This window comes from Vipera ursinii, assembly GCF_947247035.1.
Source record: "Vipera ursinii genome assembly, chromosome: 1".
In the NCBI taxonomy this organism is placed as follows: domain Eukaryota; kingdom Metazoa; phylum Chordata; class Lepidosauria; order Squamata; family Viperidae; genus Vipera; species Vipera ursinii.
This window is the reverse complement of record NC_139512.1, coordinates 162102484-162125512: the sequence shown is the minus strand read 5'-3', so window position 1 is coordinate 162125512 and position 23029 is coordinate 162102484. Positions and strand designations below refer to the sequence as shown.

At 38.3% G+C, this 23029-nt stretch overlaps 1 protein-coding gene across 1 annotated transcript in view; it reads left to right on the top strand.

The window, feature by feature from the left end:
• PDE11A (phosphodiesterase 11A) overlaps positions 1–23029 on the top strand; it is a gene marked incomplete at both ends in the record, with an annotated part of 180091 nt that overhangs the window by 142419 nt on the left and 14643 nt on the right. The window contains 7 exons of the mRNA XM_083368229.1: positions 1595–1704; positions 6697–6787; positions 9426–9526; positions 12798–12875; positions 16085–16148; positions 17883–17957; positions 19871–19954. Of these exons, the coding sequence (XP_083224355.1) occupies positions 1595–1704; positions 6697–6787; positions 9426–9526; positions 12798–12875; positions 16085–16148; positions 17883–17957; positions 19871–19954 (603 nt within the window). The remainder of the gene's footprint in view (positions 1–1594; positions 1705–6696; positions 6788–9425; positions 9527–12797; positions 12876–16084; positions 16149–17882; positions 17958–19870; positions 19955–23029) is intronic.

Below are 23029 nucleotides of genomic sequence, written 5' to 3'. Positions count from 1 at the left end.
GCTTGTCGCAAAAGGTGATCACATGACCCTGGGACACTGCAGCCATCATAAATGTGAACGGGTTGCTAAACATATAAATTTTGATCACATGACCAGGGGGCATCTGCAACAGTCGTAAGTGTGAAAAATGATCATAGTTGTAATTTCGAGCAGTCAATAAATAAATGGTTGTAAGCTGAGGATCACCTGTAATATGTTAAACAAAAAAAAGTATGGAAAACTGAGAACAATTATCTTACAAGGCAAACTAAGGCTTCTATTGTACATAAAAAAACTCATATCTAGTCGTGTTCACATCCCCGCTGAATTCCGGCTAGGGATGAGATTTATTCATATGTACCTGAAGTGCACCTGTGCAGAGGAAGATGATTTATATGATGGTCTGTGATAAGATTCCCTTTTATTGTTGTTGTTCTTATTGGACACCTTACCAGCTGAAAAGCATCCTGTTCAATGATTCACTGATGTGAAACCAAGTAGTTATAGTCCAGCTTGGCCAATAAGCTTCCTTGTTAAATCATCAAAATAGCAGGATATCAATAGACTGAAGACATTTATAACATTACTACTTAGCAATACTGCAACAGCGCCCTTCTGAACTTTTTCCACATATGAACTAATCCTAGCTGATATAGCTGAAAGCTAGAGGTTATTCCTTTACTCCATACAGAGGGCATTAGAATTATGAACAACTCTTTAGCTATTTGTTAAATGTATAGATAGTCTTTGGCTTATGAACACAGCTGAGCCCAAAATTTCCACTGCTAAGCAAGTCAAGCAACTAAGTGAATTTTGCCCCATTTGATGAGCTTTTTTGCTACAGTTGTTAAGTGAATCACTGCAGGTGTTAAGTGAATCATGAATTTATTATGCAAATTTAGCTTCCCCCCCCCCCCCCATTGACTTTGCTTGTTGGAAACCAGTTAGGAAGGTTACAAATGGTGATCTCGTGACCCCAGGACATTGCAACTGTCTTAAATAAATGCTGGCTGCCAAGTGCCCAAATTTTGATCATGTGACCATGGGGTTGCTGCAACAGTTGTAAAGTGTGAAAAATGGTCACAAGTCACTTTTTTTCAGTGCAGCTGTAATTTCGAACAGTCACTAAATGAATGGTTGTAACCAGTGGTGGGATTGAAATACCTGAACAACTGGTTTTCTTATTGGATGCAGGCCTGGGCCTCTGAGGCCTAGAACAGACTTCTGGATTTAGCTATCAGTTCTGCCGAACTGGTGCGAATCGGGTGAATCCCGCCACTGATTGTAACTCAAGGACTACTTGTATATCCTGCTTTTCCTTCAGGAGCCTATAAAGGATGTAACCAGCATTCCCATCACCCATTTTCCTTTCGGTAGCAACTCTGTGAGGTAGGTTGACTGAGAGAGAATGACCCAAATCATCCCAGGGTTTAAGGTGATCTCAGCTTAACCACTAGCTCATCTTGACTTCCACTTATCAAATGTAACTGCTGGTACATCTTGATCCTTCCTCCAACATTCATTTATCTGATTTCTAATGAAAGCTTAAAAATAACTGCCTTTGTTGACATTACCAATATATATATATTTATATGTATATATTTTCTATTTTCAGACAGCAGGATTTCAGGAGATTCTGACAGAAATAGAAATTTTAGCTTTGATAGTTGGATGTTTATGCCATGACCTTGATCACAGAGGAACAAACAATGCCTTTCAAGCTAAGTATGTTTCCACTATTATTTGTTTGTCTTGTTTTAAAAAATTAATATTTTAGAAGTTAGAAATAAATGTTGGTTTCAAAATACGTGTAATAAAATTGATTTTCTTTCTCTATATTTCTTTAAAATAACACTTAATTCTTTCTAAATTATTTTTTTTATTATGACCTAAGCTACGCATGAATATGCACCTAACAAAACATTAAATTAGGCAGAACTTTAGTTGAAGTTGCATCTTTATTGACATAACTGATTATGGCAAAACAGAAAGCACAAAAAATGTGGTTTATTATTCTATAACATTTCAGCAAATATTAAGGAAATAGCCAGCATTTGCATTCAAAACAGAAGAAATCATTTACAAAAATGGTGTCTTGTTTCATTAAGACAGGCAGAGTCCCACAGAATGCAGACTATTTCATGTTTTTGCATGACACTGACAACTTTTTGCAAGTTCCTGGGTTATTATAACATCATAAACTCTAACTTGGGTCTGCAACCTTGACAACTTTAAGACTTGTGGCTGAGGAATTCTGGGAACTGAAGTCCACAAGTCTTAAAAGTTGTCAAGGTTGCAGACCCCTGCTCTAATTGGTTGATGAGTTGGATTATAATTACTCATACACTGCTCAGCTTCATAATAGACAATCTCTCCCAACTACCCACTTGATCCTTAGTGTCTAGCGGTCATGGTTTGCTTTATAGGAGAACTTCTTATAGGACAATTGGCTTGTAATACAACAAGATGGACTTTGTAAGGGGCTATGCAAAGTTCTACCTAATTTGTTACTGCACACATGAAAGAGTTTATACATAAAGTAATTTTGTACCTTGATTCTACTCAGATTCTACACAGGACAGTTCCTTCACAATAGTCTCTGTCAAATGACCATTTATTCTCCACTCTTCTGGATTAGCATATCACCTTAATCAACGAACTTAAATGGTATGGGATTTTGTGCCAAAGGACCAAAGTCTTTACAGAGAGAGTGCAGGATAGATTTTTGAGGTCGGATTCTGTAGTGTTATCATATCATCTTTGGCAGTTTCAGATTATATTTCAATTTTACGATTCTGAGAGACCTCATCTGAGATAAAGGATACTTCTGCTTCTGGGATAACGCTTTGGACAGGCAATAACATTCTTTGCCAGTTGGGAAAGAAAACTGAAGTAGTTTGATGTAGTATAAACATAAAACACATCAATGTACATTGTAAAATGAACCTTGCAGCAGGATATATGCATTGCTTCTGGGAAGCTGAATTTCCTTCACAGGAGATTCTATTTTTATCTCTTGTTTACACATCTTTTATAAACAAGTATTCTGTTTATGCTTAACTTATTTTATTCCTAGTGTAGTGTTGTGCCAGCACAATGTGTTGGATTTCCTGATACAGATATTGTTTATTGTTTTGGGTCAAACTGGAGCACATATTCATTGCATGGTAACTGATCCCATTCAGGCAATTTAAGATATCAGAAAGACAAAATTGGAGACATACCTTATTTTCTCTATAATTTTGCAGCCAACGGCCACTAAGTGAATTGTTGTAAGTCGAGGACTACCTGTACAGCACCCCAAATGAGAAATTCTGTTTCCAATTAGAGAGTATTTCTGCAAATATAATTCTCTATATTAAGAACACAGTATCTGGAGTTGTATTATGGCATATATATATTTGATACAGAAAACTGAAAAACACACACACACTTCCTTGGCCCACCTAGTTGCTAGGCAATAGATTTCAGAAAAACTAATTAGGTCTGCACTCTTAACACAGTACAAGGCATTAAGTAAATATGAATCTTTAATAGAATTCTGTATTATAACTGCACCACCAACACTGAATGCAAAATAAATATACATATTTTAAAAATCCCTACTATTCAGGACCTTGGTGTGAAATGGGGGAACCTGACTATATCTTCATTTTGGGAAGCATTTTGATATCCAATATAGCATGATGGTATGTGTTGTAGTGCGGCTTGATTCAGAAACATTTGGTGCATATGAGGAATTATATTCATGTTTCACAGTTCTGTAGATCAGCTTTAGTAGAGCCAAGGTGATTGCTGTCTGTGATGCTGGAATAGCAACAAGGATTGCCTTCCATTGGGTAAACTAAGCATCAGGTAATGAATTGACTTGGGTGCTAATTTTTAAAAATTCTGCAAGGACATGCCATTTTGTGTTGGGTGGGTGCTTACTATTAGGGGATTTTTTTTCCTGCACAATTTACTGGAGCTGTGTATGGGAGAAGCCAGTGAAGAGTTCTTTGTAACCCCCTTTTGAAAGAAATCATCTATCATAGTAAGGAATTTGAAGAGCCATTGATAAAAAAAAATACTCCGATGTAAGAGGAAACGGAAAAGATAGATAACTCTGAAGCCTAAGACTCTCTTACTGTTTTCTTTTTATCTGTTTTTTTTCCAGGGCCACTGTTTACAGTACTGTGTTTTTCTACAGTAACTAAATCTGATTAAATGGTGAAACAGTTACCAAGGCAGTATAAAGCCTAGGGCTTTTGAGGACCACTAATGGTTTCAGTGGCTAATTAAACAGAGAGGAAGTATAATGCTAGTACTCAAACTTGTTTTGAAGAATGTTTGGCCTGCAGTAAAAACTGAACTAGCATAACTACTAGATCAAACAATCATCATTTTAGTTGCATGGAGCTCTGAAATTATCAAGTAAGTTCTAGGCTAAAAATAGCATGCAAAATAAATGTATTATTTTTTTAAAAAAAGTTTATAGCTGTATACTAACAAGAAAAATAAAGTCCAGTTGCCTTTTGAAAAAGCACCTTTGGGACAACCATGTCCTGGATGACAGAGAATCTCCATACACAGAAGAATGATAATACAAAATGAAGATTTTATGGAAATTAGAATAAGCTTTTGACTGTTGAATGTAAAACAGATTACATTCAAACAGATTTCCTGTTCCATCCCTGTTTTGAAAGACTAATATTTCATTTGAATACTTCTCTATAACGCCAAAAGTATGAGGTGGGCTAGGTTTACTTAAGATCAGTTCTGGCAGTGAGTAGAAAATGGAAAAACTACAGCTGAGTCCACCCTGGCAGGCTGCTGCATTAACTCAGTAGTAAAATGCAAGTTTTTATGAGGCTTAACAGGGGATGTCTACTGAGAAGGCTCTTTGTTCCTGTTTGAATTCATACCATGCAGTGGATGGTCTTGTACAATCTTGAACAACAGTGCTTGTGTCAGATAATTTTTTTTAAAAAAATGGATGAATTCTTGCAGGAATAGCAAAATCTGGCACATGAAACATTGACAGGAAAGTAAAAAATGTCCATGTACAACAAGATTTTAAGTTCAAATTTGAAACCAGGTGCACACCAAAATTATATGAGATTTGAGACTTTGCAAGATTCAAACATGTTCAAAACTGCATTATTTTATGAAATGGATATTAATCAAAATACAAACCATTTAACCTAAAGATTATTTTTAACTTGTCTAATTATTTTTTTATAAAGAGCATTATTTACTGGTATACCTGCCACTTGTATTGAGTTCTGTGAGTTTATGCAGGGAGAACAGGGTCTTTTTGGTAATGTTAAAGAAATAACTGAAAGGTTATAGCACATGGTGACATAGTATATTAAGTATAATGATAACAGTTGTTATTATCCTGACATGTTGTGATTTGTGGTCACACAGGTTGGAAAGACTGTAAATTTAAACCTCACCTTTACCATTTCTTTCTTAACCTGGGTGGGGAGGGTTCAGGACAATGAAAGATTGAGAAGGGTGTGATTGAAAACAGTATCACAGCATGTTAATCCGCTTCACTGCTGTTTCCTCTGGGGGACAATGTTCTTAGTAATTTTCTCCTCTTTCTCTCATTGCAGCTGCCCCATGTTGATTAAATATCTGGGTAGTGTAGCCAAGCTTCATCTGTCACTTTAGAGTGCTTTCTGGTAGTGAAATAGTGATATGTGTTAATCTCTTGTGACATAATCTCTTGTAATCCTTGTGTGTTCCATCTTCTAACAATTGCTAGTTTTGTAATTGTAGTTCATACTTTCCTTGAAGAATTAAATTTAGCATTTTAAATGTACTACAATCTATGTTTGTGTAGATGTGGTTAGTTACACAGCTATGCAGATATTGAACAGGACTTTGTTTCGAAAGCATATACAACTTAAACTAAAGCATAAACAGCACCTGTGTGCATATTTAGTCAAGGTTATATACCAATTTTTAGGTAGGTGGGTGGGTGGGTGGATGGATGGATGGATGGATGAATGAGAACAATCAACCAATGGAGCAGACTGCCTTCAGATGTTGTTGGTCCTTCATCTCTGGAGGCTTTCAAGAAGAGACTGGACTAGCATCTGTCAGAAATGGTGTAGGGACTGCTGCTTGGGCAGAGGGTTGGACTAGATGACCTACAAGGTCTCTTCCAAGTCTGTTATTCTACTACCAAAATATCTCAAAAGAGATGTTTCTGCAAGGTTTTTCCTCCCTCATATGGTGAATGTACAGATTCCGATCATGAATTATACATATCTAAATTTTAAACTGTGGCAGAAACCTTTGACAGCTCTATTTTGGAGCCTTTCTTCTCCAAGCAGAATTTAAACAATTTTAAAGAGATAAAAGAAACATAGCACTTCACCGGTTCGTTTCAGAGCCCAGCTCAGAAAAAAAACATTACCAATGAAGAAACCAATGTCCCAGTGACTGAAAGAGATCAGATTGTGTAGAAAAGATAGATCAGAATCACGGCTCATATTGTGTTTATATGTTGAATAGATCTATGATCTGAATACGTATCCCTGTTATAACCCTTCCTTTAGCCCTCCCTTTCTCATTCTGGAATGGTGGCATGGATGAAAAACAGTGAGTTTGGAAAGGTTAACGGTCTGTTCTCCAAAACAGAAAGATTGGGATAGCATTTCTCTCATCATTTGATAATCACAGAAGCATGTGCTGAAAGAATGTCATATGTTGCATTTTTTTCAGGATTGGGTCTGCTTTAGCTCAGCTCTATGGGACATCTGCTACTCTGGAGCATCACCATTTCAACCATGCTGTAATGATTCTTCAGAGTGAGGTACAAAAACCATGGATTACCCCATCTCTTCTTCTTTTCTAAAAAATAACTGTCAACAGCTGCATTATTATAGCATATCTAAAAAGTTATTTTGCCTGCCAGCACATAGAAAACAGATTCTGAATTCCATATATGGCACTGAGTTTTATGATATGACTTATGTAATATTTACTCCCAAAACAAAATATTTCCAAAAAGCAAAAACAGTTTTGTATATTTTAATTGTAAGCTGCCCGGAGTCCCTTTGCATAATGAGAAGGGTGGCATATAAATTTAATAAATAAATGTGCTTAAAAAGGTTTTTATTTCTTTTTTACTATTAGAGCTGTAATGTTCTTAGTAATGTATTTTCTCTTATGGGAAAATATAAATATTTTTTTCTTAAATATAGACTGGCATTAACTCTTCCTAATTAGAGTAACTATTAATTCTGGTATTAAATTATTCAACAGCTTTTTGATTGAAAAGAAGTTTATGGGTTGAGCTGCTGGAGTTGGGGGGGGAAGCATTGTTTAAAGTTTTGCATTTATGAGGTTGGACGTTTTCCTCCAATGAACCTCCTCTGTTATTTGAATGTATACATAGAATTTTATATTAGTATGTTTAATGAATTCTAGATGAAGAATTTCTATTTCTTGAATTCAGATTTTGATGTAATTCACAGTTACATAACTACTATAAGAAAATATTTACATTGACATAGATTCCTTTTCCAGAATGAGTTGGATGATAATCAAGCAATGAACCAGCAAACACCTAGAGGCAAACAAAGTCATTATCAAAAGCCAACATGGGTTTGTCAAAAACAGATCATGCCAGTAAATCTTATTGCATTCTATGACCAGGTGACAATATTAGTGGACCAGAGGAATGCTGTGGGTATAATTTACTTGGACTTCAGTAAGGCATTTGATAAAGTAGACCACAACCTACTATTTGATAAGATAGAAAAATGTGGATTAGACAGCATCACCACCAGAGGGATTTGTAGCTGTCTGACCGGCTACAAAGTAAAGTTCTACATTTAGGCAAGAAAAACCAAATGCACAGGTAGAGTATAGGTGGTACCTTGTTCAATAGTAATAACTGAGAGGGATCTCGGAGTCCAAGTGGACAATCACTTAAATATGAGCCAGCAGTGTGCTGCAGCTGCCAAAAAAGCCAACACAGTGCTAGGCTGCATTAACAGAGGGATATAATCAAGATTACGTTTAGTGTTAATACCACTTTACAATGCCTTGGTAAGGCCACACTTGGAATACTACATCCAGTTTTGGTCACCAGGATGTAAAAAAGATGTTGAAACTCTAGAAAGAGTACAGAGAAGAGCACCAAAGATGATTGGGGGACTGGAGGCTAAAACATATAAGGAACGGCTGCTGAAATTGGGTATGTCTAGTCTAATGAAGAGAAGGACTAGGGGGGGACATGATAGCTGTGTTCCAATATCTCAGGGGCTGCCACCAAGAAGAGGGAGTCAGGCTATTCTCCAAAGCACCCAAAGGCAGGACAAGAAGCAATGGATGGAAACTAACCAAAGAGAGAAGCAGCCTAGAACTAAGGAGAAATTTTCTGACAGTTAGAACAGTGGAACAACCTGCCTCCCAGAAGCTGTGAATGCTCCAACACTGGAAGTTTTTAAGAAGAGACTGGACAGCCATTTGTCTGAAATGGTATAGGGTTTCCTGCCTGAGCAGGGGGTTGGACTAGATGACCTCCAAGGTCCCTTCCAACATTATTGTAGTTGTTGTTGTTTATTAGCATATTATTGGATGGAGCATAGATAATTTGCTATTGTCTACAATTTATCTCAGAACTTATATAGAGAAACATACCCTATTATGATTTGTTCATTATTTAGTATCCTATGTCTATCATTGAGTGTTGTATATTAGGATTTATGATGATTGTATTTTATGATTGTGATCATGATTTATCACTTGTTGCTTGTATGTATGCTGATAGCTTATGCATCAGAGACAAATTCCTTGTGTGTCCAGTCACACTTGGCCAATAAAGAATTATATTCTATATGGGTCAAAAACATGAATAAGAACATTTCAAGAGAACATCTAAAGTGGACTCAGTCTTAAAGAGTTTATAGCATCTTTGGCATATTTACATCAAAACAACCTTTACTGAAATTGAGATTTATGACGATAGATATAGATTTAGGATTGGTTGGATAGCTTAATAGTAATCAGTATTTTATCTCCCTGTGAGATACATGAGTTGTTTGTTTAGATTTATGTAACCACCCACCTGCTACCATAGCCATTCTGGGCAGATAACAGATTAAAACACCTTACAAATAAAAACCAAAAACAACTAACATAAAACTTCAGTTTTTTTAAAAAAAAGCTAAGTTCTTTAGGTTGAAATTTCCATAGGTTGTTCATCAGTTTATATGCAAACAAAAAATGTATATGGACAATATTTTTATTTACTAGGCCATACTTTTAGTCCAGCAGAAATATCTAGCATTACATCTCAAGTATAGCAGCTGAATGAAATATGTTTGTTATGATTTCATTACAATTTATTTTTTTACAAAAAGGTTTCTTGCAGTAGTGACTTATTGGAAAAAATTCTTCTATTGATTCTGAGCTATTTAGCTTTGCTCTCTCTTTCATTATAGGGTCACAACATCTTTGCTAATTTGTCCTCCAAGGATTACAGTGATCTTATGCAGCTTCTGAAGAAGTCAATACTGGCAACAGACCTCACTCTCTATTTTGAGTAAGTATTGGCATTTTCTAATTTTGATAAATGAAATTCTGAAAGAGCTGCGATCCCCAACAATGGTGTTTCAATATCAGCTAGAGCACTGGGTATACAATACTGTAAGTTAGTATTTACTCATCATTTTAATTATTTACAGCAGAGAACAGTGGCCCTTTTATGACTGGTGGACTTCAACTCCCAGAATTCCTGGAGCCAGCCATGCCAGTCATATTCTACATATGAAAGCCAGAGTAGGCTTAAGGCGTTGGACTAGTTAGAGCCAGTTTTTAGTCCACCTTCAGCTACAGGAATTGCCTGAGAAAAACACTCATTCTCTCCCTCAGCCCAACTCCACCTCACAGGGTAACCTTTTACATTAAAACAGGCAGTTAAATAATGAAGTTGCTTTATCTTCTAATCTGATTTTATAAGGTATTAGTGATACCGTTACAATTATTTTCAAGCAAGATGTAAGTACAGGTAGTCCTTGACTTACAACCATTTGTTTAGTGACCATTCAAAGTGTCAACGGCACTGAAAAAAGTGACATGACCGTTTTTCATACTTGCATCCATTGCAGCATCCTCCTGATCGTGATCAAGATTTGGACACTTGGCAACTGGCATGTACTTATGACGGGTGCAGTGTCCTGGGGTTATGTGATCACCGTTTGTAACCTTCTGACAAGCGAAGTCAAAAGGGAAGCCAGATTCATTTAACAATGGTGTTACTAATTTAACAACTGCAGTGATTCACTTAACAACTCTGGCAAGATAAAGTCACCTTGATTTGTTCCCAATTAGATGTTGACCTTGCTGCAGGTCCAGAAAAAATGCCAAGAGAAGAGTCTTACCCAGTTGTCTGGGAACAATTAGAACCTGTTGGACCTGAGGAAATGGGAAGGTTCCTTAGGACTGTGAGCTCAGCTATCTGGTCTTCAGCTCCATTCCCATCCTGGTTTGTCAAAGTGGACTGGGAGGTGTCTTGTGAATGGGTTCTGGTGTTAGTGAATTCTTTGAATGAGGTGGTTCCTTTACTTCTTAAAGAATATGTGGTTCACTCTCTTCTCAAGAAGCCATTGCAAGACCCCACGATATGGATAATTTTCATCCAACATCTCACCTCCCTTTGGGGTGGGGAAAGGTGGTAGAGGTGCAACAGCTTTAGAGAAAGGGGATTATCTGGACACTTTTCAGTCAGGAATCAGACCTACAGTAGTTATAGAATGGAAGCAGCATTGGTTATTTTTTGGACGGCCTGTGGCATGGGTGGGATGTGTGTAGTGCAACCATCCTTGCCCTACTAGACCTCTTGGGGGGCTTTCAGTACCATCAACCATGTTGTCTTTCATCAGTCCAGAAAATCGGGGATGGGCATTACAATGTTATGCTGGTTTGCCTCCTTCATTCAGGGCCAATTTCAGTTAGTGTTGACCAGGGGATGAGAGATCCCACTCTTGCCCTACTATGTGGGGTGCCACAGGGTTTGGTTCTTTCTCCTCTCCTTTTTAAGATCTATTTGGGGGGGGGGTTCCCTAGACTCACAACTTCTGCTCGAGAAACAGATAGCAGCTATGGCTAGGTGGGCCTTTGCACAATTTCATTTGTTCCAACTATTGAACCCATTCCTGAATCAGGAATTAGAGTCACTCATGTCCTGGTCAATTGCAATGCAACTCTCGTGGAGCTGCCCTTGAAGAGTATCCAAAAATTTCAGCTGGTACAGAATGCAGTGGAATGTGACATCACTCTCTCCCACTAGATCTGGTAGAGTAGGTATGTTGTGGATACCAATGGTAGGTTCCTTCATTTTGTGAGTCCCAGGAGATGTGCCCTCTCTGCCATGGCACCCATCTTATGAAACATTCTTCCCCCTGAAATTAGATTAGCTTCATTCCTTTTTGATATTCTTTAAAGACCTCAAGTCTTGGCTATATTGTCAGGCCTGTGGCTCCCAAGGAACCAGAGAATTGTGCAGATAGCTTCATTGTTGAGGTGGCCATTTTTATCCTCCCTGTCCTGTGGTTTGTATCATTTGCTTTTACAATATTTATACTAAGTTTTTTTTTAATATTGCACGCGCTTGTTTTTATTTATTGTTTTTATCCTGACTGTTGCTTGCCACCCAGAGTTGTCTTCAGTAAGATGGGCAGCTGAATAAATAAATTTCATGAACAATATTCAGTAGAAGCAGTTTGCATACCAAAGTCTTCAATAACTGCTTTCTGGCACTGCAGAATGAAGTTGTGCTTGAAAAACAATGCAGCTATTATAGAAATCACTGCAGATTCATTCCTCCCTATGTGGAATTGTCAAGTAAGGCACATTAGCCTGTGCAAATCATTTGATGAGTGAAGTGCTTCCCTCTTGAAATCTCAGTGCAGCTATTTCAAGGCCCTTCAAGGTCTTTTGGTACGTGCGATCTTGTATGGAAGACTAAAGAAGTACTAGGTAGCTCCTTTTATTGTATAATAATGGGAAAATTAAGAATTAGCACATTGAAAGTTATTTTTTATCATCAATTTGCAGTGTTTTCCCTGATTATATATGCTGGATTTCTACTCCAAGAATTCCTAATAAACCTAATTGAGGGGGAATTCTGTGAATGAAACCTTAACTCATCTGGAAGGCATGAGGTTGAATAATACATGATCAAGGGCCATGGAAGATGCATAAGTTTGGAGAGTTAATTTCAGACATTGTGCATTTCTATTTGGGGGAAGGCAGTAAAAATTAAATAATAGATTGCCATCCTTTCTGCCCTTATTACAAATCTGCAACTGGCAGCATATGGTAAATGGGCTGTTATGAGACATCTCCTGCAGTTATACCTTAACTGCCTGGAACAATCTAAACTATATACACTAGGTCAGGGGTGTTCAAACCTGGCCCTTTTATGAATTGTGGACTTCAACTCCCAGAATTCCTCAGCCAGGCACGCTAGGATGTGCTGAGTTTTACTTGTTACAAAAAAGAATTATTTAGCACATTTTTTCCTGCTAATTTCTGCATATTTTAAATGAATTTGTGGGAATGAATTTTCATTCACCTAGTCCTGATCTGATTTTTCCCATAAGCCATGTGGTAGTATGGAGGCCGGAGCCTAATAAAATTTTAAAGTTTGATTTGGATATGTGCTGATGTGTTGTGTTACAGGCCCTGGGAATTTTTTTTGTTTTGTTCTTACTATTTAATTACTGCTTTTGAGTACCCAGGATATTGCTGCCTAAAATGGGCAGCTATGTCTTTCTCTGTTTGGTTTGTAATGTTGTAATATTTGGTTACAGGAAGAGGACTGAATTTTTTGAGCTTGTCAGCAAAGGAGATTACAATTGGAGTGTTAAATATCAACGAGAGGTATTCCGGTGAGATCTTTCTCTTGGGTAAAGTTCACCTGGCATAGAAACTGAGGCACTTTGCAGGGACAGGTGGCCAAATTTGTCCCAGTGGTTTTAGAAGTGCAGAGTTAATTTGCATGCATCATAGTTGTGCAGAACATTTTGAATTTGAAATGTTTCCTATTCAAAACATCTTATCCTGAGCCCAAAAGTGATTATTTTGAATTCAAAATAGGTTGTTTTAACATTCTGGGATTATTTGGAGCTCAAAGAATTTCCAAAAAGGTCCGAACAATCCATTCGGAAATGGAAACTGCTTCAAACTCTAAATGTTTTGGACACCTCTGGTATATCTTTATTATGAAGGTCAAAGATCATTGCTTCTTGAGTCTATCTACACGACACCAAAAAACCCCTCCCTAAGCTTAAGTTCCTTCATTAACACACGTTTAAGTATTTCCAGTAAAGATTACGATCAAGTCTTATATTCTGGGGTTTCCAAATGTCCTGATTTCAGCAAAGTGTGGAAATCCTCTGAATATTTGCCATGATTCCTGAGATCAGAAATGTGTGTTTTTTATTTATAGTCCAAGACTATATTTTTTTAAAAAAACAACAACAACAGTATATCAGATATCAAAAAATAAAGCCACAACAAACTTGTACAGGAAAGCCTAAAGTAATTAGTAGTGTGAAGGAGACTCCAGGTGGCTTCTACAAGCTCTAACTATTGTTAGAAGTTTGGTAACCTTTTTTTAAAAAACAACAGAGGTTTGGTCTTCTAAGAGGGGAAAAAAATAAAACAATCATGTTTATTTGTTAAATTTATATTGCATATTTCCATGCTGCCCTTTCCTTGAACAGTCACAACACCTATTCTCCCAGGTTTGGTTTCATTTGTAAGAGAAATCACTAAATATTTAAGTGCTGGTTGAATATTTTAATGTATTACAAGTGTAATATTAGGAGATATGTGAAAAAACTGCATAGCAACCCCTACAAAAAAGCAAATCCATTAGCTGATTCAGATCATATTCTCAATTATGGCAACTGGGTACCCGCGGATTATTTTAATTGTCAGTTCGCCCTCTATTTCTCATGTGCATGTAGAGTTACTTTCACCCATTGTCTCCAAACCTGCGTTTTAGTTACATCCAGGAGTATCTGTGGAGTGGCATTTACTGTCACTTTCCCCATTTATCTATATTGTCTTTCTTTTTAAATTATTTTTTTTTAAAAGTGAAGATGACAGCCTTGATCGTGTAGTTGTAACCATTATTTTAACTTTTTTTTTTTTGCTCCTTCCAAATGCCTCTGATTCTGTCTTCCATGCACAGGTATAGAGAAGGTACCCATCGCAGAAAATTGTCCCTTCCTTCTTAAATTGTCCCTTTGGGAAGAAAAAGCTGCTTTCTTGATTTGTTACATGGGTCATAAGGGCTCCTCTAAATCAGTGTTCTTTTATGTGGTGACCTCCAGAGACAGCTGGATTTTAACTCCCATAAAGTCCTGCCTTTTGCATAAAAGCCTTCTGGATAACTTTGGGCCAGTCACTCTCTCAGGCCATGATGTCAGGCCTGGGCAATAAGCGGGTTGGTCAATTCCTGTTGCAAACAATGGGATATTGATACTTGGTTGATCCAGAAGAAATAGCAGACCCTGAAGTTGTGGGAAAACACTAGGAAGGAAAAAAATATGCATAAAGCTATGCAGGCTGCAAATGATGTGCACATGTAGTCCGCAACTTACAACAGTTGATTTATAGTGACCGTTCAAAGTTATAGTGGCACTGAAAAAAGTGACTTATGACTGTTTTTCACAGTTATGACCTTTGCAGCATCCCCATGTTCAAGTGATCCAAATTCAGATGCTTGGTAACTGGTTCATATTTATGACCGTTGCTTGCTGTGTCCCAAGGTCATGTGATCCCCTTTTGCGACCTTCTGAAGAAAAGCAAAGTCAATGGGGAAGTCAGATTCACTTAACAACCGCATTGCTAATTTATCAGCTGCAGTGATTCACTTAACAACTGAGGCAAGAAATGTCATAAAATGGGGGAAAACTTACTTAACAAATATCTCACTTAAGAACAGAAATTATAGGCTCAATTGTAGTCATAGGTTGAGGAGTACCTGTAGTATATTTTGACACAACTTCATGGCACAAAGGTTGAGAAGGCTTTGTGCCATGAAGATGGTCCATTGCAACTTTGGCAATCTTCTTTACACCATAAGAAGCTCAGTGAATGTGTTCAGACTGGGAATATACCAGGGGTAGGCAACCTTGGCTCTTTTATGACTCGTGGACTTCAACTCCCATAATTCCTGAGCCAGCCATGCTGGCTCAGGAATTCTGGGAGTTGAAGTCTACAAGTCATAAAAGAGCCAAGGTTGCCTACCCCGGAATATACAGTATAAACATCAGTATCTAAGTATCTTCATCTCTAGGGGATGAAACATACTCATGAAAGGAGCTATTCTTTAAGTCTTTGTGTTTTTAGATGAGGTGTAGATAATTTTCTATTTTTTCATATTTCCCCATTCCTGGTTTTAGAATATGGATAATACATTTACTTTTATAAAAATCCCCAGTTTTCTTGCTGTTCTTCTGGGCTTCCTTATAGTTTAGTTTGCATTGTGGATTGTACATAAATGCTTTCTCCATTTGAGTAATTGCAATCTCCCAACACTTATAAAACATATTTGTAACCAGGTATTAAACTACATTGAGATGGAGTAATCCTTACAATAATCTTGAATATTTATTGCGGACAAACGATAGAAACTGTTCAAACAGTGTCTGAAATGCCTCTCACAATCATTTTCTTAGTACAGTAGCCAGTTAAAACCAGGCAAACAGACTACCCCAAACTGTATTTTATTACATAATTTCCTTTTATCACATCATGGCATTCCAACATACCAGTGGCCTATATTTATTAATCAAACTACAACAGCAAAATGAGTAGTTGGTCTGCGGTGAAACATGTATCTTTTGTAACACTCAATAGTTAGCATTGAAAAGTCATTATCTGATTATATCTATAATGCATTAGCTTTCATCTATCTAATGACATAAAAACAGTGACTATTCAAATTCCAAACTGCCATGCTTTAAATTGGCGAAGGAGGTGTAAAGTCTGACTCTTAAAAAATACCGCATGCATTCAGGGATGAATTTGTTTAGAAAATCAACAAAGCTTTGTTCCATTTTTATTGTTCATTTCTGTTTTTCAGATCAATGCTAATGACAGCCTGTGACCTTGGAGCTGCAACCAAACCATGGGAGATTTCAAGGCAGGCAAGTCATGATTAATAGCAGCCCAAGAAAGAGGAGATTCTATCCCAACAATTTTCCCAGGAACCTGACACGAAAAGGGCCAAATCTGCAGTCAGGTTACAATACCACTGCTGCATTAAAAATATCACAGATCTTCTGCTACGTGTAGTTTATTGCCCAGTCTTTTTCTTTTTCCTTTTCTTGCTTAATTGATAACATTGAGTAGTATTAGAGCATTTCAAGAGACTACTTCTATAATCACATAATCAATTATGGTGAACATTTCCACTGTATTAAAAATGTGAATTAAAAAGAAATTTGGCATACCTAATTGACAGTGCTTTAGTGTTCATCCTGGCAATATTTTAATATTGAAGGCAAAGACTTACCATAAATCTTTATGAAAGATCATTTTTTTTTATTCAAAACTTTATTTAAAATTATTTGAGGGATCGCTTAGGTTATCTTTGCCCAACTTCATGCATTCATCCAGAATTCCTAGCATGGCCACTATAAGCTTAATAAAACTGGCAATAGCATTTTCCTCTCCACAGGGAGTAATATAAAAAGATTTCATTTATTTGTATGCTACAGATAGTCCTTGACTTGTGACTGGTCGCCTAGTGATCTGTCAAAAGTTACGACAGACCCCTGAAAAACTACTTAAAACTACTTAGAACCTAGTTTTGAAGATACAGCCATTGCAATGCCCCAAAATTTGGGTGCTTGGCAAACTGCCTGCTCTTATGACCTACGTCAGCAATATTGCAGTTCCCCCTGCCTGTCTCCCCCCCCACCAATCCCAATGTGAGAACAGGACTATACATTTGTTCATTTTGTGAAATTATACTCTAAATTGAATAGATAGGAATAATGGAATGTTTTATGCAAATACAGAGTTGAAGTTGCCGAATGACAGTAAAATAATGGAAATAAAACATGCAAGAGAATAAATGGATGCTTAATAAATTATTCAACATTACATGAGAAGGAAGAAAGGCTGCCTGACCAATCTTTGGTTGTTTGTGCAGCTGTGGATAAATGTGTTAGGAATGCTTGTGCCGATGTGTGAGATGTGTTGGTTGGAAATCTGAATGTGCGTTTGCAGTGTTGGCTGAGAATCCAGGTGATTTGCAGTGAATGTTACATAGTTGCATGATGCAACAAGGAGCATGGATTTGAAATTTTATGTATCTATAAAAGTGAATGGCATGTATGAAATGAATATATTGAAGTGATTTGGTCATACTGAGAGAGTGAATGAAGATCAAATTAGAAAACAGGTATATGAAGGATGAGTGAATGTATCAAGAGAAAGGTATGTATCAATGTATCAAAGAAGTCATGGTTGGATGGGCCTGATGAAAACATAAAAAAAGACAGTTCAAGTTTAAACAGGAGAAAAGAGTATATGAAGCAGTGTGTAAACATGTTTGAAGCATGGAGGATTTGCAAAGAGAGAGATACTGTATGTATGGAGAGATATAATGAAGATATTACTGGATAGTAAATTAAGCTATGTTGTCTTTTCTCCTAGCTTATGTTTTAATTTCCCTGGTTTGTTATTTATTATTCTTTTTCTGATCTTCGCATAACATTGGAAAGAATAGCATGACAGGCATATATTATGCCTAAGTATTCACCAGGGGCACCTGATAGTCAAATACATATTTGTATTCAATCTTAATAAAGGTTTCAGTCTGGAATGCAATTAACAATATAAACCATAATTTGATCTTTTTGTATGCGTTTTAGGTAGCTGAACTGGTAACAAGTGAGTTCTTTGAACAAGGGGACAGGGAGAGATCTGAGTTGAAACTCACACCTTCCGTAAGTTAACCACTTCGGTAATTATCTCTTGCTGTAGAGCATGGGCGTCAAACTCAGTTGTGTCACGTGACGTATCGTGACCTTTTTTTTTGCCTTTGCGGAGCCAGGGCATGGCCTGCGCATGACACATCCGGCCTGCGGGCCACCAGTTTGACACCCCTACTATAGAGTAAGCAAACATAGTGAAATGTACTATAAAATAGTGTCGTATGATACAATGATGTGATATAATTGATATTCTAACTGTATTCGTTCTCACTATCACTCTGTATGATAATTGAACTGTGCAAAGCTTTGGATTCCATTCCTGAAAGATACTTTGAATCATGCTAGATAGAACCAGCAGATCTGGGTTGCAAAACTCTACACCAGGGGTAGGCAACCTTGGCTCTTTTATGACTCAGCTGGCTCAGGAATTCAGGGAGTTGAAGTCCACAAGTCATAAAAGAGCCAAGGTTGCCTACCCCTGGTCTAGACAATCTAGACCAGGGGTCGGCAACCTAAAAAAGAAAAAGAGCCACTGGGAACCGGTTCCATCACAAATTAAAAAAAGAGGGAGCCGCGTGCGTGTGTCCATGCACGCGCATGCGCAAAAAGGTTTTTTGCGCATGCGCGGACGCACGCGGCTGCCATTTTTTTAAAAATGAGATGGAACCGGTTCCCGGTTGCCCGACGGCAACGGCCCGTCTGCAAAGCTGCCGCTTTCGGCAGCTTTGCAGACGGGCCGTGGCAGCTTCCTCAAAGAGCGGCACCGCTGCCCGTTCGCGCGGAGGTACGCGCGCACCTCCCCAAAGGTTTGGGGAGGTGTGCGCGCAACTCCGGTCGTTCGGAGAGGTGCGCGCGCACCTCTCGGAATGGTCAGGGGCGCCGCTCTTTGAGGAAGCTGCCACGGCCCGTCTGCGAAGCTGCCGAAAGCGGCAGCTTCGCAGACGGGCCGCGGCAACTTCCTGAAAGAGCGGCACCGCTGCCCATTCGCGCGGAGGTACGCGCGCACCTCCGGTCGTTCGGAGAGGTGCGCGCGCACCTCTCGGAATGGGCAGGGGCGCCGCTCTTTGAGGAAGCTGCCGCGCCCCGTCTGCGAAGCTGCCGAAAGCCGCAGCTTCGCAGACGGGCCGCAGCAGCTTCCTCAAAGAGCGGCACCGCTGCCCATTCGCGCGGAGGTACGCGCGCACCTCTCCAAAGGTTTGGGGAGGTGCGCGCGCACCTCCGCCCATTCGGGGAGGTGCGCGTGCACCTCTCCAAACGGGCGGTGCCACTCTCCATTTGGAGAGGTGCGCGCGCACCACTGCCCGTTGGAAGAGGTGCGCGCGCACCGGGCGGCTGGGAGCCGCAAGAGACGGCTCAAAGAGCCGCATGCGGCTCCGGAGCCGCAGGTTGCCGACCTGTGATCTAGACAATCACTATATAGCAGCAATAATTTACTGTTCTTTGTATTGTTCTACTGCCATCTGCTGGCCCTGTGGATTTTTGCAGCTCAGATCTGATAACCATACTTCTCAGAAGTGTGTGAAACTGAACACAATGGAAATTACTTCAAAGCGGAAGCAGGAAGAATTGCATTGCTCTTCTCCAAAACGAATAGTAAAAATAACGCTTTAAATATTTATTTATTTATTTTTATTTTCTCATGCAACGTAAATGCCAACAATGGATTGTATTTGTTTGATACTAAGGAATTGCATTGTAAAGCAGTCAAATAAATGAAACCTCTATATTCCCTAAACAGGGCCAGAGAATAATAGTTTATTTTTCATTCTAGACAAAAGACAGGAAAATGCGTGTAAAGATTGATTATGGTTTTCAAAGTGTCCCGTTTATAACAATTTGATCCTCGATCCAAAGTATTGGATGAAGCAGCTTCTGTAAAATACTCTAGAGTAATAAAGCATGACACATTCCTCTTCTCTGCTCAGGCTATATTTGATCGGAACAGGAAAGATGAACTGCCTCGATTACAGCTGGAATGGATTGATAGTATCTGCATGCCTCTCTATCAGGTAATTGTGCATATTGCTGGTGCAGAGTTAAAAGAAGACCCTGGGGGGTTTTGCCTCTCAGCAAACGGAGGAGGGAGGAGATGGAGATGATGTAACAATTTTTGCAGCTTTTTCCATCTCACAGACCCCATGCATTTCATTTTCCTCTCCGGAGGCATAAACTACACTTGATAAAGCAGCAAAGGTACTTGTAATGGAGGAATCTATGCAATGAAATGAGTAAATATATATCAGGGCAAAATCAGCGCAGTCTTGTCAATAAAGAAAACAAATCAGATATGAAATGAATTGTCTTCCTCTGCTCTTCACTGAAAGCCTTCCTTTGTCTGTACGCTCATGCTCTTAATCTATTGGTTTTGGTTCATAAGCTGCAAGAACCATGGCAGCATTTTGCATTTTCATCCCTTGTTTATTTGTTATGAAGAAGATAATTGTTGTTGTTGTTATCGTTAATATTAACATTTTTTTTTATTTTCTAAAAAGACAAAACGTCTACTACAACACAAACAGTGCAAAGTATTTTCATTTTTAAGCAAGTGCTTCATTTCAGAGTTACAGACAGTTCTGCTTACAGATGGGTTACATTCTGAGAGGCTCTTCCACACACACACACATGTGCAGTGCAGTTCTTGCCTTACATGGGTGGCAGCATCAAGGTCAAACCTGGCAATGATGGCATAGGCCAGGGGTAGGCAATCTCGGCTCTTTTATGACTCATGAGCATAGGCTCATCCTCAGGAGTAGAAATGACACATTTCTCCACTTTCCTGAAGAAGCAGTCCAGTGGGCTTTGAATAGTGGCAGGAGGAGGGCAAGACAGGGAGGTTGGGGTTCCAGTGAACTACACACGTGTGTAGCACATGGAAACCGAACCGACTTCTCCCAACCTTGTTTGGTCAAGTTTGTTCCTATTGACAAAACTCAACAGTATGTTAGTGGAGTAAGGTCCGTACTGCTAAAATTTGGTGAGCATGTGCTAGTCAGACAAGAAGCACTTAGGACACTACAGAAAACTATTGACCTTCAGAAGGAGACACTTCCATATTTTTGACCAATATGATGATTATGACTTCTTTCTTAGTTCTTATCTCGGATTCCTCTGTGCAAGTCCCTTATGCAGCAGTCTTTCCTGTTGTGCTTTTTAAGACAGGTTTTGAACTGACTTGCATTTTAATTGTCCATTTTATTAAAACATACCAGTACAGGTTAATACGGATGCTAGTAATTTTTAAAATTGAGTTTATACATTTTTATTTCATTGGTACTGATTTTTTCCCGAAAGAATGTTGCAATACGTTTTAATGGAATTCTGGATTAATATACTTCTTCAGCTGCACTTAGAATAATTCCAAATAGACCTCATATTACTCAAGATTAGAGGAAAGAAGTTGGATTGATTTATTTGCATGTTTATTCGTCCATCCCATTTCTAAGCTTACCCAACTCCAAATATGACCCTGAGCAGGTTCACAAAATTAAAAACATGATATAAAAAGGAATCATGAAGAAAATCATCTACCATACTCGCCACTCATCCTAACCAAAGGCTTGATGGAAAAGTTGTGTTTTTACAGCTCTTTGAAGGCAGGTAGCAAGTTTCTGGGGAAGAAGCTGATTCAGAAATCAATAACTAACAGAGAAGGTCTGCTTCTTGGATCTTGTTAGATTGCATTGTTTAGTTGATGGGACTTAAAGCAAGAAGATTCTATCTGATTGTTCAGGTGGGATAGACACTATGGGACCAGATGATCCCCCAGATAATTAGATTCTAGGTCATATAAGGCATTTATAGAGGACAATCAAAACCTACGACAAAACAAAATGTATTAAAGACAAAAAAGTATGGAAAAATAATTAAAAATTATTTTGATGCTTCTGATAAAATTCTATTGATAGGATCAAGCTGGATACCAAATTAATCTTGTGCAGGGTTATAACTGAGGACATTACTAAACTCTGGCCCATTCAGGAGCCATCTATTTCATCTCAGGTATTTGATGTTGGAAAAGAATCATGAGGACATAAGATAATACTGTAATTATTTATAATATTTTGATTTTCAGCAGATTGAGGGACTGATTTTATCCCTTAGCCCTGTAGTAATCATATAGCAAATTTTACAATGTGTTGCTTCAAGTCAAGTAACTGCAATCTACTAAATGTCTCATAATAAAGATTTTTAATTATTTTATGTAAGTATTACAGTGCTGATAAATTAAAAAGAAGTTAAGTGGGGGAAGAAGTTAGAATGTGATGAAATAAGACAAAGAATGCTTCTTCAGCCAGAAGTTTTATGCTACTTGAAGTAGCGTTTTTAGCTCTGGAGAGAGAATAGAATTATCCATGGAGATAAAGAATGCTCAACACATTCTTTCTGGATGAGAAGGTTGGACATAATAGTTAAGGATTCAACTTTATACAAGCAGAATTTTACTAGCAAACAGAGATTCATCTAAATGTCTTTCCCCTCTCTGTTCATGCTGTATAGCTATTATTCCCCTTTTTTATTATTACGGCATCGTCTAATGCCACACTACCCTAAGGGGTAAACAGAAAACTTGATGTCATAGTCACACACTGGGAGAGATGCTCCCTAGAATATAAAACTGAGTTTTAATTTCCAGTACAGCCACTATACCAATGATGCATGGAGACACTGTAAATCCCATTTACACATGGTTAAGAAACCCAAGTTGAAGCTTCATGCTCCACAGATACCTCAGGCCCTGGGTCTCTTTCTCTCTCCATACCAATTTATTTTTCAGTGGTAATAAATGGTCTAGAACACACAACATAGAACATTAATGATAATAGCAGCAGGGCATTTAGTGCTTATGCAGAATTCAGCTTTTTTTTTTCTTTTCCTCTTCCCCCTTCCCATGCAGTTGCAAAGAAGGAGCTACATAAAACAGATATGACTGTTAGAGATAATTTAGCTCGGACATATTGCCCTTCCCTGTGATGCTGTGCTTCCTGCCATTTTTCCCCCCTTTTTTTATGGGCTAGAATGTTTATCTGTTAGAAGTCGCCTACACTGTTAGGCTGCTCCACCTTGTAAGGTACTAATACAGGATG